This window comes from Entelurus aequoreus, linkage group LG08 (genome assembly GCF_033978785.1).
Source record: "Entelurus aequoreus isolate RoL-2023_Sb linkage group LG08, RoL_Eaeq_v1.1, whole genome shotgun sequence".
NCBI classification, from domain to species: domain Eukaryota; kingdom Metazoa; phylum Chordata; class Actinopteri; order Syngnathiformes; family Syngnathidae; genus Entelurus; species Entelurus aequoreus.
The window spans coordinates 56,786,471-56,812,979 of NC_084738.1; the positions used below are offsets into that span (position 1 = coordinate 56,786,471).

A 26,509-nucleotide genomic window follows, 5' to 3' on the forward strand; every position below is an offset into this window, starting at 1 on the left:
TCATCAAACACTTATTTGGAACATCCCACAGGTGAACAGGCAAATTGGGAACAGGTGGGTGCCATGATTGGGTATAAAAGTAGATTCCATGAAATGCTCAGTCATTCACAAACAAGGATGGGGCGATGGTCACCACTTTGTCAACAAATGCGTGAGCAAATTGTTGAACAGTTTAAGAAAAACCTTTCTCAACCAGCTATTGCAAGGAATTTAGGGATTTCACCATCTACGGTCCGTAATATCATCAAAGGGTTCAGAGAATCTGGAGAAATCACTGCACGTAAGCTGTACATCAAGCAAGAATGGGAAAGCATTCCACCTGAGAAGCTTAAAAAATGTGTCTCCTCAGTTCCCAAACGTTTACTGAGTGTTGTTAAAAGGAAAGGCCATGTAACACAGTGGTGAACATGCCCTTTCCCAACTACTTTGGCACGTGTTGCAGCAATGAAATTCTAAGTTAATTATTATTTGCAAAAAAAAAAAAAATTCATGAGTTTGAACATCAAATATGTTGTCTTTGGGTTGAAAAGGATTTGCAAATCATTGTATTCCGTTTATATTTACATCTAACACAATTTCCCAACTCATATGGAAACAGGGTTTGTACTTGCAACAACTTTTAAATACATTTAACAAGTTTTAAATACTTTCAACAACTTTTAAATATATCTCAAGTTTTAGTTACGTATAAATACATTCAACAAGTTTTAAATACATTTCGATACCTTTAACAAGGTTTAAATACATTTAACAAGGTTTAAATACATTCAACAACGTTTAAATACATTCAACAACGTTTAAATACATTCAACAACTTTTAAATACATTTAACAACTTTTAAATACATTTGATAAGTTTAAAATATTTTCAACAATTTTTAAATACATTAAACAAGTTTTAAATACTTTCAACAACTTGTAAATACATTTAACAAGTTTTAAATACTTTTAACAACTTGTAAATACATTTAACAAGTTTTAAATACTTTTAACAAGTTTTAAGTACTTGCAACAAGTTTGAAATACATTTGATAAGTTTAAAATATTTTCAACAATTTTTAAATACATTAAACAAGTTTTAAATACTTTCAACAACTTGTAAATACATTTAACAAGTTTTAAATACTTTTAACAAGTTTTAAGTACTTGCAACAAGTTTTAAATACTTTCAACAACTTGTAAATACATTTAACAAGTTTTAAATACTTTTAACAAGTTTTAAGTACTTGCAACAAGTTTTAAATACATTTAACAAGTTTTAAATACTTTCAGCCACTTTTAAATACATTGATAGGTTTGAAATACTTTCAACAACTTTTAAATACATTTGACAACTTTTAAATACTTTCAACAACTTTTGAATACATTTAGCAAGTTTTAATTAAGTTTAAATACATTTAACAAGTTGTAAGTACTTTCAACAACTTTTAAATACATTTGACAACTTTTAAATACTTTCAACAACTTTTGAATACATTTAGCAAGTTTTAATTAAGTTTAAATACATTTAACAAGTTGTAAGTACTTTCAACAACTTTCAAATAATTTAACAAGTTTTAATAAGGTTTAATACATTTATTAAGTGTTAAATACATTTCGATACATTTAACAAGGTTTAAATACAGTTAATGTTTAAATACATTCAACAACTTTTAAATACATTTAACAAGTTTCAAATACATTCAGCAACTTTTGAATACATTTAACAACTTTTAAATACATTTGATAAGTTTTAAATATTCAACAACTTTTAAATACATTAAACAAGTTTTAAATACCTTCAACAACTTTTAAATACATTTAACAAGTTTTAAATACTTTCAACAACTTTTAAATACATTTAACAAGTTTTAAGTACTTGCAACAAGTTTTAAATACATTTAACAAGTTTTAAATACTTTCAACAACTTTTAAATATATCTCAAGTTTTAGTTACGTATAAATACATTCAACAACTTTTAAATACATTTCGATACATTTAACAAGGTTTAAATACATTCAACAAGGTTTAAACACATTCAACAACGGTTAAATACATTCAACAACGTTTAAATACATTCAACAACTTGTGGAGCATCACAATACCTCCGAACAGGTGAGACTGGGCAGAGGGCCAGCCATCACAGTGAAAGCATGCACCAGATGGTCAAACTACGCCACTCTTTAGGTGTGGTCATTGAAGGCAAGTACATCCCTAATTTTATCCTCAATCAGGCTGAGGTGTGGCCACCTGCCCCAAGGCAGCTGTGTCAGGTTGGCAATCACTGTGTTTGAGTTAAATAGCACCTCAGTGTTTGACTCATTGTGTGGCTGGCTCCCTGCTGGGAAAGGTCTGCTTCCATCGGGCGGTAAGTGTGTTGCTCCACTGAAATATAGATTGTAAATTAGTCTGCTAAATGTGTAAGATGTTTGATTCATTGAATGCTGTGATATTTGAACTTTGCACTGATCAGATGTTTCTCTGCTATATGTTCCAGGCAATTTAGGAGACCTGATCAAGGCATGAGAAATGCGGTAATTTGTTTGTTTAAATGATAGCCCCAACCGGGAGGAACTTAAGTTAACCTGCATTCCAAAAAAGTGACTGAATAAAGCAACGCTGCTGCGTTTGAACCCTAACAGAACTGACTCTGGGAGGTTGTTTTGTGACCGCACATCACAAATTGGTGGAGAATGCGGGCATAGAAGACCCTCCCCAACCACATTATGGAGCAAGCAATAAGGGCACTCCTGCAAAGCCAAGCGGAGTTGCAGAATGCGATGAAGGAACTGCTCAAGAAGGTCGACAAAGACGAAGCGGTGGTTCGAGCCCCGGGAGGAGTCCTCACCAAACAAAGCCCCGATGACGACATTGAAGCCTATTTGGAGCTCTTTGAGCGCACTGCTACCAGGGAGCGATGGCCACCCGGTGAGTGGGCAGGAATAATTGCTTCGTTCCTCATTGGGGAGGCTCAGCACGCCTGCCGCGACCTGCCAGCAGAGGACGCCCGAGACTACCCCAAGCTCAAGGCCGCCATATTAGCAAGCCATGGGTACAGCCTACCAGCTAGAGCTCAGTGATACCACGCCTGGGCCTACTGTGCCAGCCATCCGCCCAGGGCCCAGCTCGCAGAGCTGCTACGTCTTACCCAGGGATGGCTGACGAGTGGCGGGGAGACACCCTGGATCCAAAGATTGGTGATTGATCGGTGCATTCGAGCTTTTCCGCCCGATGCCAGAAAGTATGCTGCGCAGGTGAGCCCCGCCTCCCTGGATTCTCTGGTAGCTCTGTTGAACTACCAAGTTAGCAACGAGATGCTTCGAACCACCAGAGCTGAGCCAAGCCGCCCCACCCCTGCTGAAAGGATGGGCCGTGAGCGCCGGTGATCTCCTCCCCGTACTCCTCCACGTAATGCCCCAAGGGATAGTAACCCCCCGGAAAAGTTGGCCCGGCCCCCCAGAAGGTGCTATGTCTGCGGGCGAGAAGGCCACATCTCCTGGGCCTGTCCGGAGCGGGACCGAGACGTCTCAATGCCCTCTGCCGCCAGCTCGGGTGCCCACCGACCTTGCTTGCACACCGGGGACACCGGCCGACCCCATGCCTCCCTGCCGGTGCGGGTGGGAGGTACAGACGCCCATGCCCTGATTGATTCTGGCAGCGTCGTCACCTTGGTGAGGGCTGACTACGCTGGTCCTGTCTGCTCCGACACCGTCCCGGTCACCTGCGTCCATGGTGATGTCCGCCATTATCCGGTCAGCCATATCCGGGTCCAGACCCCCCGTGGAGATGCCGTTGTGGCTGCTGGGGTGGTCCCCAACCTACCTGTCCCTCTGCTGATAGGCACGGATTGTGTCCTCTTCCAGCGGTATTGGAACCCAGGCCACCGCTGCCCACATCCCCCCCGACAAACAAGACGCCGGGACCGGCGCCCCGCAGCTCCAACCCCACGGACCGCATTCCCCACCTTCCGAGCACCTAGAGGAACCTCACCAGGAAGTGGAGCATCTGAAAGAGACCCCAGTGGGGGAGAGACCCCTCCAGCCAGTGAAGACCCCTTCTCTGAGTTCCCGCTCATGCCGGTCGAGGGGAATCCACCTCAGGGCGAGTACGCCACAGCCCAATGGGCTGACCCGAACCTGGAAATGGCCCGCCAAAGCATCGCCACCATAGACGGTCAACTGGTCACTGGGGTGAGTGGGGTGTCTTATCCTCATTTTTTGGTCAAAGCGGGTCTTTTGTACCGAAGTGAAAAAACTAAGGGGGGGGAAGTTATCGAACAACTATTAGTGCCGAAAAGTTACGTCACCCGGGTGTTGTATCTCGCTCACTCCCACCAATTAGGGGCTCATCTGGGAGCCCAGAAGACTTACGACCGAGTGGTCGCACGTTTTTATTGGCTGGGGGTGAAACGAGCCGTCGAGGACTTTTGTCGCACATGTCCGGAATGTCTAAAAGCGGCACCGCGGCCCTTTCTCCGGAATCCCCTCATACCCCTTCCTATTATTGAGACGCCATTCTCACGGATAGCTATGGACATTGTGGGGCCGTTGCCAAAATCGTCTCGTGGACACCGCTATATCCTTGTCATTGTCGATTATGCAACCCGATACTCCGAGGCCATTCCCTTGCGTGTTGCTACCGCCAAGAATGTTGCCCATGAACTACTCATGCTTTTTAGCCGGGTGAGAATAGCAGATGAGGTTTTGACAGACCAGGGTACCTGTTTTATGGCCCGTGTAATGACTGCGTTGTATAAATGGCTTAAGATAAAACGATCAGAACTTCCGTCTATCACCCACAAACTAACGGACTAGTGGAACGCTTTAATTCAACCTTGAAGACAATGTTAAGGAAACTGGTTGAAGTTGACGGGAAAGACTGGGACCGGTTAATTCCTTATGTACTGTTTGCTATTCGTGAAGTGCCACAAGCCTCAACAGGTTTTCCCCATTTGAGCTGCTCTACGGGCAGAATCCACGGGGTCTGCTAGACCTCACCAAGCAAGCCTGGGAAAGTCAGCCCTCCCCCCACCGGAACGTTATAGACCACGTGGAACACCTACAGGAAGAGCCAGAAGGGTATGGCCACTGGTCCGGGACCATATGGAGAAGGCTCAAGCTGCCCAGGCACGAACCTACAACAAGGGCGCCCGTCTCCGTGAGTTTAAGGTGGGTGACCTTGTCTTAGTATTGGTCCCGACGGCAGAGTGCAAATTCCTGGCTAAGTGGCACGGCCCGTACGAGATCGCTGAGCGAGTGGGGGCCGTCAACTACCGTGTGCAGCAACCCGGCCGGAGGAAAGGTTTGCAGCTGTACCATGTAAATGTATTGAAAAGATGGCACACTGCTGCACCTTTGCCTAGCCCTGCCCTTCTAACGGACCTCTCTTCCCAGAAACCCGCCGTCAATATAGGCGTGGACCTTGGCCCAACACAAGTCCAAGACGTTAAAGAGCTCTTGGGCCGCTACCGGGACATTTTTGCAGAGCTGCCCGGGCGCACCCATGTCATAGAACATGACATCGAGACCCCGCCTGGGAAGGTGGTCAGGCAACGACCATACAGGGTCCCAGAAGCTCGGAGGGAAGCGATAAAAGAAGAGGTAAAAAAGATGCTTGACCAAGGCGTCATTGAAGAATCCTACAGCCCTTTGTCCAGTCCAATCGTCATCGTCCCTAAACCAGATGGCTCCTTGAGGTTTTGCAACGACTTCCGAAAACTAAACGACATATCCACCTTTGATGCATATCCCATGCCTAGAGCCGATGAGCTGATTGACCGCCTTGGACCTGCCCGCTTCGTCAGCACCATGGACTTGACAAAAGGGTATTGGCAGGTACCCCTGACCCAGAGAGCCAAATCCCTGACGGCCTTCTCGACTCCAGACTGCTTGTTCCAGTACACTGTCCTCCCCTTCGGCCTCCACGGGGCCCCTGCGACCTTCCAGCGCATGATGGACCGAATCCTCCGTCCTCACCAAGCCTATGCCGCCGCCTACCTTGATGACATCGTGGTCCACAGCGCCACCTGGGCCCACCATCTGGAACACCTGGAGGCTGTCCTCAGGGCCCTTCGTCAGGCTGGTCTAACAGCGAACGGCAAGAAGTGCCGGGTAGGATGGACCGAAACCGACTACCTCGGGTATACGATAGGCCGTGGGTGTGTGCGACCCCAAGCCCAGAAGGTGGAGAAGATATGGAACTGGCCCCGCCCCATCACTAAAAGACAGGTGCAGTCTTTCTTAGGTCTGATCGGCTACTACCAGAAATTTATCAAAAACTTTGCAACGATAGCAGCCCCCCTCAACGACCTCACTCGCCAACGGTCAACCCACCGAGTATCTTGGACCACCGAAACGGAAGAGGCCTTCGAGAAGTTAAAGTAGGCTCTGTGTGAGGAACCCATACTTGTTGCACCTGACTTCACGAAGCCATTCGTTCTCCACACAGATGCCTCTGGCTCTGGGATCGGGGAAGTCCTAGCCCAATTGGTTGGCACCGATGAACACCCCATAACCTTCATTAGCCAAACTGCTAAAGCACGAGAAAAATTACTCTACCGTGGAGGAGTGTCTTGCTGTGAAGTGGGCCATCCACCATCTCAGGTATTACCTATGGGGAAGACGCTTCACTCTGGTGACCGACCACGCCCCCCTCAAATGGATGGCCACCAATAAGGACCGCAACGCTCGGGTGACACGCTGGTTCCTGGAACTGCAAAATTATAAGTTCACTGTCGAACACCGCCCTGGAAAGGATATCCGCCACGCCGACGCGATGTCCCGCCACTACGAAGATGAGGAACAGGAAGCTCCTCGTCCCAACAAGGAGCTTAGGGGGGGATATGTGGAGCATCACAATACCTCCGAACAGGTGAGACTGGGCAGAGGGCCAGCCATCACAGTGAAAGCATGCACCAGATGGTCAAACTGCGCCACTCTTTAGGTGTGGTCATTGAAGGCAAGTATATCCCTAATTTTATCCTCAATCAGGCTGAGGTGTGGCCACCTGCCCCAAGGCAGCTGTGTCAGGTTGGCAATCACTGTGTTTGAGTTAAATAGCACCTCAGTGTTTGACTCATTGTGTGGCTGGCTCCCTGCTGGGAAAGGTCTGCTTCCATCGGGCGGTAAGTGTGTTGCTCCACTGAAATATAGATTGTAAATTAGTCTGCTAAATGTGTAAGATGTTTGATTCATTGAATGCTGTGATATTTGAACTTTGCACTGATCAGATGTTTCTCTGCTATATGTTCCAGGCAATTTAGGAGACCTGATCAAGGCATGAGAAATGCGGTAATTTGTTTGTTTAAATGATAGCCCCAACCGGGAGGAACTTAAGTTAACCTGCATTCCAAAAAAGTGACTGAATAAAGCAACGCTGCTGCGTTTGAACCCTAACAGAACTGACTCTGGGTGGTTGTTTTGTGACCGCACATCACAAACTTTTAAATATATTTAACACGTTTTAAATACATTCAACAAGTTTTAAATACATTTAACTACCTTTAGATACATTTGATAAGTTTTAAATACTTTCAACAACTTTTAAATGAATTTAAAAAGTTTTAAATACTTTCAACAACTTTTAAATACATTTAACTTTCAATATTTAAATACATAAAACACGTTTTAAATACTTTCAACAACTTTTAAATATATCTCACAAGTTTTAATTACATTTCAATACATTTAACAATGTTTAAACATATTTAACAAGTTTTAAATATATGCCACAATTCTAAATACATTTAAAAAGTTGCATATACATTTACCAAGTTTTATATATATTTTACATTTTTAGATACATTCAAAAACAACTTTTAAATACAATAGATGTATTGTTGTATATGCATTTGACAATTTTTAAATACATTTAACATTTTTTTATACATTTAACAGCTGTTTAATATATGCCACAATTTGATATACGTTTAAAAAGTTTGAAAACACATTCCACAGTTTTAAATACATTTAACTAGTTTTGAATACATTCAACAAGTTATCTAGCAAGTTTTAAATACATTTAACATTTTTTAAATATATTTAACAACTTTTAAAAATGTGCCACAAAATCAAATACGTTTAACAAGTTTTAAAATATATGCCACAGTGTTAAATACATTTAACAAGTTTTAAATACATTTAAATAAAACATTTTTTAAAACGTGTAAATATATTCAGCAAGTTTTAAATATATTTAGCAAGTTTTAAATAGATTCAACAACTTTTAAATACATTTAACAAGTTTATAAGAGACTGTATTTATATTATTCATATGTGAATAATGCTGTACAATAGACTGTATTTATATTATTCACATGTGAATAATGCCGTATAACAGACTGTATTTATATTATTCACATGTGAATAATGCTGTATAATTGACTGTATTTATATTGTTCACATGTAAAAAATGCCTAAGTGTTTATTGTTTATTGTGAGCGAACTGTGGTGCTGAATTTCCCCCAAGGATCAATAAAGTACTTTCTATTCTTAAATGTATTTAACAATGTTTAAATATATTAAACAGCTTTTAAACTCATGTCACAATTTCAAATACATTGAAAAAGTTTACAAATACATGGTGTCACAATCCCACATCACATGACAGGACTATGTAATTTTCCTGTGTTTAGAATCCTTTCCTGTCCTGGTGCTCTTGTTTTGTCAGTACTTCCTGTTTGGGCTGTGTGTTTTGAAGCACCTTTACTTTTTGTTCCATGTCATGCCAGCACACCTGTTCCTCATTGTTAATTACTTCTATTTAGCTCCACCTGATTCCCTCTGTCACTGTTGGATCATTGTACTATGTATTCAACAAGTTTTATATTCATCTAGCAAGTTTTAAATACATTTATATTTTTTAAAATATATTTAATGTTTAAATACATGCCAAAAATAAAATATTAAGATTAAAGATTAAAGTACCAATGATTGTCACACACACACTAGATGTGGTGAAATTTGTCCTCTGCATTTGTCCCATCCCCTTGGGATGGGACAAACTTTTAGATACATTTAACAAGTTTTAAATACTTTCAACAACTTTCAAATACATTTAACACGTTTCAAATACATTTCAATACATTTAACACGTTTCAAATACATTTCAATACATTTAACAACGTTTAAATACATATAACATCTTTTAAATACATTTAACAAGGTTTAAATACATTCAGCAACTTTTAAATATGTTTAACAAGTTTTGAATACATTTCAATACATTTAACAACGTTTTAATACATTTAACAACTATTACATACATTTAACAAGTTTTAAATACTTTCAACAACTTTCAAATACATTTAACACGTTTTAAAAACGTTCAATCATTTTTAAATACATATAACAAGTTTTAAATGCTTTCAACAACTTTTAAATATATCTCACGAGTTTGAATTACATTTAAATACATTTAACAAGTTTTAAATACATTTCAATACATTTAACAACGTTTAAATACATTTAACAACTTTAATATACATTTAAGAAGTTTTCAATACATTCAACAACTTTTAAATAATTTAATCAGTTTTAATTAAAGTTTAAAACATTTATTAAGTGTTAAATACATTTTGATACATTTAACAAGGTTTAAATACAGTTAACGTTTAAATACATTCAACAACTTTTAAATATATTTAACACGTATTGAATACATTTCAATACATTTAACAACGTTTAAATACATTTAAAAACTTTTAAATACATTTAACAAGTTTTAAAAACATTCAAAAACTTTTAAATATATTTAACAAGTTTTGAATACATTTAAATATGTTCAACAACTTTAAAACACACTTAGGTTTTAAATGCATTCAACAAATTTTAAATACAGTACATTTAACACGTTTTATATACATTTAACACGTTTTATATACATTTAACAATTTTAAATATATGCCACAATTCTGCTATTAAACTCCAGTCCACAAGGTGGCGGTGACGTGGCAAATATGACGTGTTTTTCCAACCCCAAGGCGACGTCATATCTCCGCGACACGTCAACGCGCAGAACAAGACTTAGACTTAGACTCGCCGAAATCAACTTTTCATGCCGCATTTATGTAGTTTTCTGTAAGTTGGCGGTGAAAGTGAAAGATTTTAATTGTAAATCGACTGAATGAAAATCTTATTGGGGAAAAAAGGCGCGTACGAACAGTTTGCGAGAAGGCCGAGTAACTCCACATTAAAATTGTTTTCTTTTGTCACCATCTTTCTTTTTACGCCCTGAAAGTGTCTCGTAACAGCATGAATGAAGAAGGTAAGACCTAACATTTTACATATTGTCACTCATATAAAACACACCCATTTCTACTTAACTGTATGTCACATAATGTAACATTGCGAGTAATTATATAAATCGACCCCCCCCCCCCCGCTACCCCAAAGAAGGGACAAGCGGTAGAAAATAGATGGATTTTATTTCAATACAACTAGTAAATAAGTTACATTCAAACTATGTGTTTATACATCCTGCTTTTACATGACACCATGTCATTATTGTGCAAATTGTAAATAGAAAGTGCATTAAAAACCTGTTTGTGCTGTCAGAGCTGGTGGAGAACTTCCGGGCTCAGATGAGGAACGATCCGGACGTGGCGTCCGCCGTGGCCGCCATCCGCACCCTGCTGGAGTTCCTGAAGAGAGACCAAGGTGGCGTTAACGTCACCTTCCCGCTTGGGTATATTTACACCGTCATGACTATTTTTTGGTTGGTCTGATCCCGCTTCGTCTTCCCGTACAGGTGAGACCCTCCTGGGACTGGGAGAGAGTCTGAAGTGGGCCACGGATCGTCTGACCGCCGTGGATTCGTCTGTGGCCTTGTCATCTGGCGGCGAGCTCTTCCTGCGCTTCATCAGCCTCACGTCGCTGGAGCACCAGGTGGACATTCTACAAGTCTAGATCTACACACTACTACACAATTTAATGTATGATGTATTAGGTTATGGAGTGCTGCAAAGCAAGAAGAAAAACCCATAATCTAATAAATCATACACTGCAAAAAGTCAGTGTTCAAAAACAAGAAAAAAAAATACAAAAATGAGGGGTATTTTATTTGAACCAAGCAAAATTATCTGCCAATAGAAAAAGAAAATTTGGCTTGTCAAGACTTTCCAAAAAAAATCAAATTAGCTAACCTCAATGAACCCAAAAATACCTCAAAATAAGTAACGTATTTTTCGGACTATAAGTCGCAGTTTTTTTCATAGTTTGCGACTTATACTCAGGAGCGACTTATGTGTGAAATTATTAACACATTACCGTAAAATATCAAATAATATTATTTAGCTCATTCACGTAAGAGACTAAACGTATAAGATTTCATGGGATTTAGTGATTAGGAGTGACAGATTGTTTGATAATCGTATTATAGCATGTTCTATATGTTATAGTTATTTGAATGACTCTTACCATAATATGTTACATTAACATACCAGGCACGTCCTCAGTTGGTTATTCATGCGTCATATAACGTACACTTATTCAGCCTGTTGTTCACTATTCTTTGTTTATTTTAAATTGCCTTTCAAATGTCTATTCTTGGTGTTGGGTTTTATCAAATAAATTTCCCCAAAAAATGTGACTTATGCTCCAGTGCGACTTACCGTATTTTCCGCACTATAAGGCGCACCTTCAATGAATGGCCTATTTTAAAATTTGTTCATGTATAAGGCGCACCGCATTATAAGGCGCATAGAATAGACGCTACAGTAGAGGCTGGTGTTACGTTATGCATCCCGTAGTTGCAAGACCTGTTGTGGCTCAATATTGGTCCATATATATGGCGCACCGGATTATAAGGCGCACTGTCAGCTTTTGAGAAAATTGGAGGTTTTTAGGTGCGCCTTATAGTGCGGAAAATACGGTGTATAAGTTTTTTTTCTTCTTTATCATTCGTTTTCGGCCGGTGCAAATTATACTCCGGAGCGATTTATACTCCGAAAAATACGGTATATTCTCACTAATAACAACTGTACTACTATATGAGTATGTATATTCTATTGTTTCATTGAAAATAAAACAGCAAAGTCCATTTGGCTGTCATCTGTTTTAATTATGAGACACAATTGTGTCAAAGTCATGATTTTTTTTTTCATGCTTGAAATAAGAAATGATTACTTTAAAAAGGTAGTTTTATACTTGTGAGTGTTGATGACACAGCTTTGCAACAGTTGATATTCTAGTTTCAAGCATGTTTTACTCAATATAGGTCTTAAAATCTCAGCAACAAGCTGTAATATCTTACCGAGATCATTTAGGACCAAAACCCTTAAAACAAGTAAAACACTGTGACATAAAATCTGCTTAGTGAGAAGAATGATCTTATCAGACAGAAAATAAGCAAATATCATCCTTATTTGAGATATTCAATCCTACTTAGATTTCAGTTTTTGCAGTGTACACTTAATCGTTTGTAGTGTGAAACATGCGTTATTAAGTGCAAAGATTGTACTCGCGTGATAGATTTAGTTAATACGTACCATATAATCCGGATTTTTAAGTCACTACTTTTTCCCACCCCCACGCTTTGAACCCTGCGGCGTATTAAACGGTGCAGGGCTGATTTATGGATAAGGTTTTGTACTAAACAAATAGTTTTAATAGAACACCGACGGAGACACTGAAGAGGAGGGTTATTGTTTGTGCTATGGCGTTATCATTCGAATGAGTGGTTGAGAATGTACTTCCTTTTTCGTACCTTGAACCGGAAGTATAACCGTCCATAGCGTTTTTGCTCAAAAGGATTCCCCAAGCAACATTTGTACGTTTTACAATATAACTGAAACAATTCATACGTGATGACTGTAGGAGTGTTGTCATGCACATTTGTACGTGCTAAGGTGATGTAATCAAGCTGGCTTCGTTAGCATCAGCAAATATGCGAACATGTTTGCAAATGTCTATTAGTATTATTGACTTGCATTGGATTCTTTTTGTATTGTTTCAAAACGTCACCGTGGAGTTATTGAGTCTGTTTAGCTGATTGGACAGCTAGTTTTCTGCAGCTAGTGGGTCCATGACGATGACTTCTGTTTTGTTTGATCAGCCGTTTTACTGCCTTGTTACAGACACCGTTTGGAAACAATTAGGGCTTATAGTCAGTCCGGTGCGGCTATTATATGTAAAAATGTTTGTTTCTTCTCAAATTTGGTGGAAAACTGGGTAATTTAAATGCTTGCATTCCTTTGATGCATACAGGGAGTGCATAAATTCCAATGGCTCGCTCTTCCCCCTCCAAATCCCTCCGGTGGTGTTTGACCTGCACTTCCGAAAAATGTCTAACCTTGCCTGACAATGGCGGTGCAGACCGCACGGCTTTGAAGGGCTTTTTTCAATGCAGCCTTTAGGGCAGGGGTCGGCAACCCGCGGCTCCGGAGCCGCATGCGGCTCCTTGACCACTCTGATGCGGCTCAGCTACATACATGCCGACCCCCCCGATTTTCCCAGGAGACTTATGAATCTCTGTGTCTCTCATAGATTACTCCCAGGGAAAAAATAATCCTATTTACACTCTAATTACTAAATAAAGGACGTGCCCTAATTGCACTGCAGTAATTGTCCTCTATAGCATTTACATACAGCGCCAGTCCAGCCACATGTTGTTATTACTTGCACACACAGGAGACAGCAAAGCATACTTACTCATCAGCCACACAGCTTACACTGACGGTAGCCGTATCAAACAACTTTAACATTGTTACGTTACAAATATGCGCCACACTGTGAACCCACACCAAAAAAGAATGAAAAACACATTTCTGGAGAACATCCCACCGTAACACAACATAAACACAACACAACCATTACCCAGAATCCCATGCAGCCCTAACTCCCTAACTCTTCCGGTCTACATTATACACCCCCGCTACCACCAAATCCCCCCACACATCACCCCCCCCCCTCTCCGTGCGTTGGTCGAGCGGAAGAGTTAGGGCTGCATGGGATTCTGGGTATTGGTACCGTCAGTGTAAGATGTGTGGCTGCTGAGTTAGTACGCCTTGCTGTCACTTACGTGAACAAGCTGAAACTGTATTCTACGTGTGGTCGAGCAGGTACACTGATAGGGCAGACTGTAGAGGGCGCCAAAAGCAATGTCATCACGCTCTGATATTCAGGAGTCTCCCGGGAAAAATGAGAGGGTTGGCAAGTATGACGCTATCAAGTGCCATTCATTCAAAACTGCACTAACATCAAATTTCCACATTAAAGTGCGTGCCGGTGCGTGTGTCGGAGACCCCTGGGTAACATAGCACAAAGCATTTAAGCTCTGTATGCGGTGTTTTTCATTTTACATTTTTTTTTGTGGCTCCCATTACTTTCTTTAATTTGTGAAACTTGCCAAAATGGCTCTTTGAGTGGTAAAGGTTGCCGACCCCTGCTTTAGGGGCACTGTAAAATCAATTCACATACGAATTTTATTTATCACGATTCTGAATTGAATTAACATTTTTAATAAGTGACAAGCAGTAGAAAATGGATAAATGAAATAATCGATTTTTAGAGACAAGGCAGCCAAAAAAGGAGCTTTTTAAAAAAAATATATACCAAATAATGAGAATCGAGTTAAATCGGTTTTTGAATCGCATTGAATCTTGATTGTTCTCATTCATAGTAGCCTTTCATGTTTTTCCCTTCTATAAAAAGCCCTGTTATTTAAATTGAACGCCATTTTAAGGCAACATTTAAAATAAAAGTAACAGATGCAGACCTCTAAAGCAGAGGTCTCGCAGCTAATTTATTGCTGCGAGAAAATAATATTACAGTAGAAGAAAAAAAAATTAAAACGTGGAATAAAAGAGCAAACAGGTGAAATGTAAAAAGAAGTGGCAATATTGACTTTTAAAAAACAGAGTTGCCATGCCGACTGTTTTTTTTCTTTAAAACTGTCATTGCTCAAAAAATAATGACTAAAAATCCACTTTATGAATTATTGACCTATTCAAGGCTTCAATTATTTCACATCAAATATTCCACTTTGCAATATTTTTTTAAGAAAATATTGCATATTTTGTGTGTTTGCCATAACAAGAAAAGTTTTCTATGATAGAAACAGCATCAAAAAAACAAACAAAACCTAAAAAAATAATTAAAAACTTATAATTTACAGATATTTCTGATGTTGATCTCGAGTTAAGCGCTGAAAGTTAAAAAAATAAAATAATGTATGACTTATTTTTAACACTTTTATGAGTGGGGCCCTTTTGGATCCCTGGGAATTTTAGTGTTTTAACCTCTTAAGGCCCAAGCTGTTTGTTTACATGCTTTTTTTAATTTATTTCTCTTTGCTATTTGGGCTTATTGGACCCTAATTAGAATAAAAACTAAGAATAATCTTTTTATATGATGTACTTAGTCCATAAGTAACAAATGTGTACTTCATGTTTAGTGACATGCTAGTTCTTATTTTTACACCTTTTTTTCCAAATTCCATTGTATGTTATACTCAGATGGCAGTATAAGTGTCCACATAAGCACATAAGACCCCAATTCAGTAGTGTACACAATTTTGGAAATAAGAGCCAAAAGGTGCTGTCCACGCACATGTGCGCATGTGGCCAACTAAGCCAAAGAAAAAAATGTCATGAATATTTTGGGCCGGATAATATTGCATATTTTGTGTTTTTGCCATAAACATGGTTTTCTTCAACAAAAAGGGCATAAAACATGAAAAAAACGTGTGTTTTTTCTATCTACAGATAAATGTGAAGTTGATCCAGAGATTGAAGCGTTGAAAAAAAACATATTTTAATAATGTTTATGTGTGCCCAAGACAAAATTTGAGGGTAGCCCTAAAGATAAAAAAAATAAAAATCTTATAATTGTTTTAGATTTGAAAATGTAAAATGGCCCCTGCATGGTTTGGAAAAAGTTTGGACCCCCCCGTTCTAAAAGCATTCGTTTGATCTCAAACAACCACCTGGATGTCTCTTTGCTTGCCATGGTTTTTGCAGGCACGACACAGGAAGCCGAAAACACTACCCCTTAGTGTTGTGGTGAATAACTGCATGTCAGATAGTCCAACAGTGACTACTCAGTATAGTAAATAATGATAAATGGGTTATACTTGTATAGCGCTTTTCTACCTTCAAGGTACTCTCATTGATTCCAAACACACATTTTGACTACTTTTACACTGCAGGCCAAAGTGGCCCAAATCCTTTTTTTTTTTTTTAGGTCTGATTTTTTCCGGCAAGTAAAATGTGATTTTTATCAGACTCCAGTGTAAACACTCACAGGCCCCAATGTGGCCTCGGCGTCACTTGCATGCAAACTTCGATAAAATTAAAACACAAGAAGTTGACCTGAAGGAAGTCGCTAGTACTACAAAATAAAATAAAAATCGCAACACTTTAAAAGTTAATTTGTTACGTGAACGTAAATGAAAGTAATATAATGTATGAATGGATGTATATAGTGTAATATATTTGGGAGGGTTGTAACTAGGGCTGGGCGATATGGCCTTTTATTAATATCTCGATATTTTTAGGCCACGTCACGATACACGATATTTTGCCTTAGCCTTGAATGAACACTTGATGCATATAATCACAGCAGTATGATGAGTCTATGTGTCTACATTAAAACATTCCTGTTCATACTGCATTAATATATGCTCATTTTAAACTTTCATGCAGAGAGGGAAATCACAACTTAGTCAATTTAGCAAAAGTGTATTTATTAAACAGTTATTAAGCAGTGGCACAAACATTCATGTCATTTCAAAACAGAAAGTGCAAGATTGTCAGAGACATTTTAAAACAAGCTACCGTATTTTTTGGATTATAAATCGCAGTTTTTTTCATAGTTTGGCCGTGGGTGCGACATATACTCCGGAGCGACTTATGTGTGAAATTTTTAACACATTACCGTAAAATATCAAATAATATTATTTATCTCATTCGCGTAAGAGACGAAGCAAATGTCCGCAATCGTGTCACACACGTCAGCAATCCACGTCAACCAATAAGAGTTCTGCGGGGGCAGGTCATGGCAGAAGTGCATTGTGGGTCATGGGATGCTAACTGCTGCTACATGTGTAGCTATTAAAATGGATTATTTCAACATTGGCGGTAACTTATAAAAACTGAGAAGGGCTGAACTAAAATGGCACCGAAAAGGAAATCATATATTGCAGATTACAAGCCGGATGTAGTGAAATATGCAGCAGAAAACGGCGATCGAGCAGCAGAAAGAAAGGAAACGGCGCATACCAGAGGCGACACCGGGGAGGAAGATTTCATGGGATTTAGCGATTAGGAGTGACAGATTGTTTGGTAAACGTATAGCATGTTCTATATGTTATAGTTATTTGAATGACTCTTACCATAATATGTTACGTTAACATACCAGGCACGTTCTCAGTTGGTTATTTATGCCTCATATAACGTACACTTATTCAGCATGTTGTTCACTATTCTTTATTTATTTTAAATTGCCTTTCAAATGTCTATTCTTGGTGTTGGATTTTATCAAATAAATTTCCCCCCAAAATGCGACTTATACTCCAGTGCGACTTATGTTTTTTTCCTTCTTTATTGTGCATTTTCGGCCGGAGCAACTTATACTCCGAAAATTACGGTATGAGTGCACTTTTGTGCATGATGTCACTAAGATGACTTATCAAAACAACACTAAATTAAAGTGCACTTTTTGTACAGAACGCCACTACAATAGTTAAAAACAAATAAAGTGCACTTTTGTGCATGATGTCACACAAGATATTTAAATAACTGTCAAATAAAAATGAGCTGCATAATAGGAAATCAAATAGTGTATGTCAAATAGTGTTGGGTTCCTGCGGACGTTATCTCCTTCTGTTGTTGATTTTTTTTTTTCATACGGTGTTGATCTGGAAATGGTTGCTTGGGCATTGTGTGGGTGTGGCACCGAACGGTGATGTTGACATGTGGAGTTTCAAGCACTCTTCATTCTCTAGCGGGTGACTTTTCAAATGATGCTACACGTTAGCAGTGGTGCTACTTTTTGTAGCAACGCTTTTGCCGCATACTTGTTTACCATCTACCCGCTTGAAGCCAAACCACCGCCAGACAATGGACTCCGTGCTGTTTTGCTTGGGAATGAATTCTTCCTTCATTTGTTACCAGATTTGCACCTTCTTTCTCTCGTATTACCACTCGCACCGCTCCACTCGCACCACAGTTAACTTTACCATGCCGCTACCTCTCTGCTCCGCAAGAGCGTATGACGTTGCACGCGTGACAGTATGTGACGTATGTAAGAAGGTGCGCTTGTTGTATCTCTCTGTGGGAAGCAGAGACAAGAAAGACTGAAAAGAGCCTGTAGTGTAATGCCCGCAGCTAAAAGCAACTGCGTGAGAAGGTATACTCGAATATCACGATATAGTCATTTTCAATATCGCACAGAGACAAACCCGCGATATATCGAGTATATTCGATATATCCCCCTAGTTGTAACCTTTTTATGGATGTTAAGTAGACAAGACACGGACATCAGTGTGGATCTAAGGGAGCTTTATTATTCAATTCGCGTGTAAGCAAATGCGCCACAGTGTCAATTCCGATCTTTCAACAATCAACAATATTCACGTATTACATATAGCCTTTTTTATTGCGCACTAATGACGAGTGATGCACCGTAAATGTGGCTGTCTTAAATAGAAAACTGTTGTGATTAAATAACTATTTCCGCTAGCGACTGCATCTTTCCAGCGCACACGAGTGACCTATCTCGCCCAAAGCTCATTAAAAAAAAATCAGATTCAGGTCACATACAGGTCGCATTGTGTTTAGACTGAAGTCACATTTGAAAAGATCAGATTCCAATCGGATTCAGGACTACCTCCCGATGTGGCCTCAATCTGATGTTAAAAGATCAAATTTGAAGCGCTTTAGAGCGTTTAGACTGGCAAAAAAAACAAAAAAAAAACTGATCTGTGTCACTTGAGGGCAAAAAACATTGACCGCTTGGCAACGTTACAGGCTGCAGTTTAGAATATGTCCACCACTTGAACCAGCAGATGGCGCTGTTTTCTTCCTTTCCAATATTGATGAATTACTCTGAATTGACTGTTATGTAAAGCTAAAAACGCTGAAGCAGGTGTGGCCTCGGGGGGCCATTTGCGGTCTGCAGAATGTTTTTTTAACGGCCCACCGCACATTTTAAAAAGTACCATTACAAAAACACACAAGTGGAGTAAAAGAGCAAACTGGTGTGATGTAATAGTAAGAAGTTAAACATGTTGACACTAAAAACTAAGCATGAAATAAGTTTTTTTTTATATCAAGACAATATCAATACAAGAACGATACTGATAACCAATTAACTTATTAATGCATTATTTTTCAAATCTAATTTGTTTACCTTTATTTGCGACTGGCTTCTTCTTAGGCTCCATCGTCTCGCGCTTCTCCTTGAGCTCCACCAGCATCTTCTGCCGCAGATTCTCCCTCTGCTTGTCCTTGTACCGGATGGTCTCCGTGTCCAGCGCCGCCGCCTGGAAGTCAGGGAAGGTTTTCCCGCGCAGTTCCGGCATCTTTGGCAGGCGCAGGAGAGCAAAGCCACGAGCCACCGCGGCAAAGTCCAGATCTAAAAATTATTTTTATATATTTTTTTAAATAGAGCAGAACGTTGACAATTTTGTGTTGGACTGCCACAATAGCGACTTCTGTTTCACCTTTGACCCTGAAGATGAGGCTGCACTCGTGTTTGTTGTAGGCCTGCACGGACGACACAAAGGCCCGCATGCCTTTATCAAACATGGCGCGGTCAGCCAACGCCATGGCCTTCACTTTCGGCAGCACGTCCACCACGTCCGTTATGGGGGACATCTTTTGCAGCGGGCACTGACCACAAACCATCAGTTTATCTTCACATTCAAATTTTTGGGGCCCCACTTTTTAGTAACCATTTTGAAAACAAATGATAAATGTATGCATTATCCTGTTATAGCTCACATCCTATATTGTAGTTTAGAAAAAGGTTGTCATAAACGTTAATTCATTAAAAAAAATAATACAAAAGAAAACACATTTTTATGTATTCAGTTATAAACATTCATTCACTTTCTTCTTTCCTTCATGGAGCTAAACTTTATCACTACCAGTATTTTTTTCTATATTTTTATTGTAATATTTTCAGAATGTGTTTGTTCTATTTTTGGCAAAGTAGGACAAAGAAAACAATCTGAAGTTGTCTTTATTTTTTAGTTTTAATGCCATGATTTTAATAGTCCGGCTCGCATGTGCACGGATTTTCCTCCATGCGGCCCCTGAGCTAAAATGAGTTTGTGACACCCCTGGCCTATATGCTGCAGAATTCTGCCTGGTAACAACAATGTCATGTGACTCCTTTGTTTACATTTGATTTTGATGTATGCCAATTAATTGCGTTACTTTGTGAAGGACGGAGCTTAAGATGACAACTCTAGTGTTAATGCACACAAATGGGTCTTTGTCACTGAAGAGTTTGTACCGATTGTCCGCCAGGATCTGTCCCGCTGCAAGAAGGTGATGGAGGAACGAGGAGAGCTTTTCTTAGAGAAGATCTCCATGTCCAGAAGCAAAGTGGCTAAGCTGTGTCACACCTTCATCAAAGATGGCGCAGTAAGTGTTTATCTCACAGGGCATGAAAGTGTGATGTAGTAAATGCAATGCATTGTGGGTCTTGCTGGCCTCTAAATATCTTATTTACATGGCTGAAATAAGGACTTTGTGCTTAAGATTAGTTTTTTTCTCTTTTAACACCTTCAAAACATGATGCAAAGGTGCCTGCCACAATCGGGGTCATAATCTCTTAGGGGAAAAAAAGGAATTGGTGAGATTTTTCTCATTTCCGGCATTAAAGCAAAGTCGGGTTATGAAGCTAATAAAGAGACGGTGAATAGCCTGAATTACAGCCGTCAGATGATCAAACATGACTTTTAATGCCATCACCTGGTACATGTTGGTGTGTTCACGGCATTTTCACACTGGTACGTTTGTATCAAAGCATGTTTGATTGTGTAGCGGGCGACAAACAATGTAGAGTCGTTTGGAAAAAAGCATGTCTGTTTACTTTTAGTCTTGGATAAGTGCATGAATTAGTATAATTTTTGTCACGCATCTCGAATACAAAGGAGATGAAATGCCTCAAATGTCCGGCATTTTGAATTAGGGTTGCGTGTATTTTCAATGTACGTCCAGGGTTAAGTTAAGAAGGGGTTAAAAAAAACAAAAACTGAAGGTGTGCGCATTTAGCAACATTCGTGCATACATTTGTCATTTGTTTTCAAAACGCTTACAAAAAAGTGGGACCCCAAAAATTTACTGTGGGCTCCCATTTTTATGACTTGATGGGGTCCCTGGGACCCCATTTTGAAAATTCCTAGCGCCAACACTGCTGTCAACAGAGGAGAAAAAATATTTTTTTAAAAAAATTATTTATAAAGCAAGTTCGAGTATCATTGGCAAATTTTCAGTCCCGGCCTTGGCGTGCTGCCCGCCTTGGCACGAACATATGTGTTCTCTTTTTGGGATTTCAGAATATGGTCAGCCTAAACCAGGGGTCACCAACGCGGTGCCTGCGGGCACCAGGTAGCCCGTAAGGACCAGATGAGTAGCCCGCTGGCCTGTTCTAAAAATAGCTCAAATAGCAGCACTTACCAGTGAGCTGCCTCTATCTTTTAAATTGTTTTTATTTACTAGCAAGCTGGTCTCGCTTTGCCTGACATTTTTAATTCTAAGAGAGACAAAACTCAAATAGAATTTGAAAATCCAAGAAAATATTTTAAAGACTTGGTCTTCACTTGTTTAAATACATTCTTAAATTTTTTTACTTTGCTTCTTATAACTTTCAGAAAGACAATTTTAGAGAAAAAATACAACCTTAAAAATGATTTTAGGATTTTTAAACACATATACCTTTTTACCTTTTAAATTCCTTCCTCTTCTTTCCTGACAATTTAAATCAATGTTCAAGTAAATTAATTTTTTAAATTGTAAATAATAATAAATACATTTTAATTTAATTCTTCATTTTAGCTTCTGTTTTTTCGACGAAGAATATTTGGGTAATATTTCTTCAAACTTATTATGATTAAAATTCAAAAACATTATTCTGGCAAATCTAGAAAATCTGTAGAATCAAATTTAAATCTTATTTCAAAGTCTTTTGAATTTCTTTTAAAATTGTTGTTCTGGAAAATCTAGAAGAAATAATGATTTGTCTTTGTTAGAAATATAGCTTGGTCCAATTTGTTATATATTCTAACAAAGTGCAGATTGGATTTTAACCTATTTAAAACATGTCATCAAAATTCTAAAATTAATGTTAATCAGGAAAAATTACTAATGATGTTCCATAAATTATTTTTTTAATTTTTTCAAAAACATTCGAATTAGCTAGTTTTTCTCTTCTTTTTTTCGGTTGAATTTTGAATTTTAAAGAGTCGAAATTGAAGATAAACTATGTTTCAAAATTTAATTGTCATTTTTTTTGGTGTTTTCTCCTCTTTTAAACCGTTCAATTAAGTGTAAATATCATTAATTATTAATAATAACATAGAGTTAAAGGTAAATTGAGCAAATTGGCTATTTCTGGCAATTTATTTAAGTGTGTATCAAACTGGTAGCCCTTTGCAATAATCAGTACCCAAGAAGTAGCTGTTGGTTTCAAAAAGGTTGGTGACCCCTGGCCTAAACTAAATAAGAGTAGATAGATAGATAGATAGTACTTTATTGATTCTTTCAGGAGAGTTCCCTCAGGAAAATAAAAGTGTTAAGGCATTAAAAGAGTGTGGTAGTTCTTAGAACTGCGTCCTGAGAAATAGTATATGCAAATCCGGCTAATTCTGAAATTCTTCACCGGTAAAAAAACTGATTGCGTTGACAAAAACCGGGACAAGTTTGGCTTCGACAATGGCGGCAGTTCACTCAAATCTTTTGTCCATTGGACCTGCTCATATGCATCAATTCCACCAATGTAAGTTATTTTATTTTACTAAATTACATTTACTTAATTTTATTTTGTATGGTCCATTTCAATCCAGTTTGTTGATCCCTCTTGTTACTGCAGGTACAATACAGCCATGTATGCATATGCAAAAGTGCAATATATTTATCTGTACAGTAATCTATTTATTTATCCTGCACTACAATGAGCTAATGCAACGAAATTTCGTTCTTATCTGTACTGCAAAGTTCAAATTTGAATGACAATAAAAGGAAGTCTAAGTCTAATGTAAACAAAACCTGCGTCCAGCAAAAATGGCTACCTGGTCCCCACAATGCATTGCGAATTCCCATGCCTTTTCAAGCGCTGTAAGACTTGCTGACGTGTCTCTGCTGCCTGTCATCAACACAACAGAAAATCCTGACACATTCCTACTCCAGAGTGGTCCTCCGCGTGCTGGAAAAGGCGGCGGGCGAGAACAAACGTTTCTCCGTCTTCGTCACAGAGTCGCAGCCCGATGGCACCGGGTGAGTGCGGCTATACCAGGGGTGTCAAACTCAAATACAGAGTGGGCCAAAATTTAAAACTGAACAAAGCCGCGGGCCAAGATTGAACAAATTAACCTTTTAATAGGGACCCAAACAAGTTTTGCATTGAATATTGAACAAGCAAGGCTTATATAACTTTATAGTGACATGCAAAAATCGAGTTTCAAATAATAATAATAATTAAAAAATATCAATGGCATATCAAATACAATTTAAATAACAATTGAATGCCTCTTTTCTATTTGCAGCCTTCTGAGGTAAATATCAACATTAACTTTTTCCACAGGCTAATAAATTTGAAAATAAAATAACAATGAATAAACCAACCATTCAGGACTTTAAACTGCTCAGTTTGCAACACACTGATCTAATCTGATGTGCCCAAGCCAGATACCTGCCATCTTTTCTTGGATGCTAGTTCATTAATGTCGGGGCTCAGGCTTTGAGCTGAGGCAACCTTCATTATTGAACAAAGGTGTTCATCAGTCATTATATCTCGTAGTCCACAGTCTTGGGGGCGTGCCTTAAAGGCACTGCCTTTAACGTCCTCTACGAGCTGTCGTCACGTCCGCTTTTCATCCATTCTAACAACGTACTGGCCCAGTCACAAGATATGTGGGGCTTCTGTACGCGCACACACGTGAATGCAATGCATACTTGAACAACAGCGATACACGTTACACTGAGGGTGTCCGTATAAACAACTTTAACACTGTTAGAAATATATGCCAGACTGAATCCACACCAAACAAGAATGACAAACACATTTCGGGAGAACATCCACACAGTAACACAACATAAACACAACAGAACAAATACCCAGAACCCTTTGCAGCACTAACTCTTCCGGGACGCTACAATATACACCCCCGCTACCACCAAACCCCCACCTTGTAGCGTCCTGGAAGAGTTAGTGCTGCAAAGGGTTCTGGGTATTTGTTCTGTTGTGTTTATGTTGTGTTACAGTGCGTATGTTCTCCCGAAATGTGTTTGTCATTCTTGTTTGGTGTGGGTTCACAGTGGCGTATATTTCTAACAGTGTTAAAGTTGTTTATACGGTCACCCTCTGTGTAACCTGTATTGCTGTTGATCAAGTATGCGTAGCATTCACTTGTGTGTGCGTGCAGAAGCCGCACATATTATGTGACTGGGCCAGCACATGTTGGACTGAATGAAAAGCGGTTGTGACGATTATCGGGAGGGGCACTGAAATTTGGGAGTCTCCAGAGAGGGTTGGCAAGTATGAGAATTAGTGGTATACCGCGGCACCGCTGCTGAATATAATCGGCGGGCCAGCTCTAGTGTTAATTTGATATCGCCTCAAGGGCCAAGTGAAATTACACAGCAGGCCAAATTTGGCCCGCGGGCCAGAGTTTGACACCCATGGGCTAGAGTGTGTTTATTTTTTTGGGGCCGTTTAAATCACATGTCCGTCTCCGTCAAGGCGGCAGATGGCAGAAGACTTGAGGAAGCTCAACGTTCCTGTGACCGTGGTCTTGGACGCGGCTGTGGGGTAAGAAGGCGCAATGGACACAAGTATGGGGACACACTTTATGACATAAATTGGATGGCGTGCGTAAGGTACATCCTGGAGAAGGTGGATCAGGTCATCGTGGGCGCAGAGGGCGTGGTGGAGAGCGGCGGGATCATCAACAAGGTGTGTTGCAGGAAGTAGTCGTGTTTTGTGAGTCCGCAGATGTTTTGATGTTGGCACAGATTGGCACCTACCAGACGGCGGTGTGTGCCAAGGCTCACAACAAACCGTTCTACGTGGTGGCTGAGAGCTTCAAGTTTGTGCGCCTCTACCCGCTCAACCAACAGGACGTGCCGGATAAGTTCAAGGTGGGGGGAGGTGCCATTCTGGTCATGGAATTATAGATCACATGATGTCTTTGTTGTCTGTCCCGGCAGTACAAAGTGGACACGTTGAAACACCTCCCCAACCTGTCCGAGGAACACCCGCTGGTGGACTACACGCCCCCCTCCCTCATCACCCTCCTCTTCACCGACCTGGGCGTCCTCACGCCGTCGGCCGTCAGCGACGAGCTCATCAAGCTTTATTTATAAACATCATTAAACGGCGTAAGACGGGAACGTGTCCGACTTTTCCTCAGTCACGGTCTCGCGCGACCCCCTTCTCAAAGTCCTCCTCGCAGATTTGTCCCTTCTTCAGTCTCTTGAGGAGACGAGTGTCGCTCAGAAGCTCCTTCATGTCATCGTCGTCCACGTCAGAGCACTGAGGACAAGAATCAACACCTTCAGGATAACAAGTTATGGTACTTGTTGGGTTTGAGCAGAGGCGTCAAAGTGTGGCCGGCAGCTAACTTTTTAACGGCCGGCGACACATTCTAAAAGCAGTTTTTTTTTTTTTTAAAACACTGTAATAAAAGATCAAACAGGTGAATGTAACAAGAAAAAGTTGCAATGTTGACTCTAATAACACAAAGCTGCCATGCAGGCTGTTTTTTTTTCCTTTAAAGCTGTCATTGCTCAAAAAATAATAATGGATCAAAATCAAGGTTGTTATGAATTATTGACCTATTCAAGGCTCCAATTACGTCACATCAAATATTCCACTTTAAAATATTTTTGTGGAAAATATTACATATTTTGTGTTGGCCATATACAAAACATGACAAAACATTCTATGACAAAAACAACAAAAAGTATTTTTTTTTAAAACACAGTGACATATCTGAATAAGAGATTTAGGTATTTAAAGTAAAAAACATAATAATGGATGACTTAGTTTTAACACTTATAAGTGGGGACATTTTAAACCCCAAGATTTTTAGTGCGATTTTTTAAAACTCCTTGTTAAAAAATTATTAATGAATCAAAATCAGTGTTATCAGTTATTGATGTATTTAAGGCTTCAATTACTTAAATTTTTTGGGGGGGGAAATATTACATAATAGCATTTTCTATAACAAAAAGGGCATTTTTACTTTATGTCAAAAAAAATCTTAAGTAGATCTAGAAATTTAAGCATTGAAATGTTTTAAATATATGGCCTATTAACATTTTTATGACTGGCTTCCAAAAAATGATATTGGTTTTGACAATGAA

General features: G+C 39.4%; 2 protein-coding genes across 2 annotated transcripts in view; one reads left to right on the forward strand and one right to left on the reverse strand.

Annotated features, from left to right (window-relative positions):
• Positions 1-9,870: 9,870 nt before the first annotated feature.
• On the forward strand, positions 9,871-25,932 carry eif2b1 (eukaryotic translation initiation factor 2B, subunit 1 alpha). Its single transcript, XM_062056853.1, has 9 exons — positions 9,871-10,242; positions 10,533-10,634; positions 10,726-10,862; positions 20,450-20,566; positions 23,307-23,419; positions 24,885-24,953; positions 25,022-25,097; positions 25,157-25,282; positions 25,352-25,932. The coding sequence occupies exons 1-9, from the start codon at positions 10,230-10,232 to the stop codon at positions 25,505-25,507; spliced, it is 909 nt and encodes a 302-aa protein (XP_061912837.1). The 5' UTR covers positions 9,871-10,229; the 3' UTR covers positions 25,508-25,932.
• ddx55 (DEAD (Asp-Glu-Ala-Asp) box polypeptide 55) overlaps positions 24,978-26,509 on the reverse strand; it is a 14,224-nt gene continuing 12,692 nt past the window's right edge. Inside the window, exon 14 of the mRNA XM_062056852.1 lies at positions 24,978-25,676. Within this exon, the coding sequence (XP_061912836.1) occupies positions 25,551-25,676 (126 nt within the window). The 3' untranslated portion in view covers positions 24,978-25,550. The remainder of the gene's footprint in view (positions 25,677-26,509) is intronic.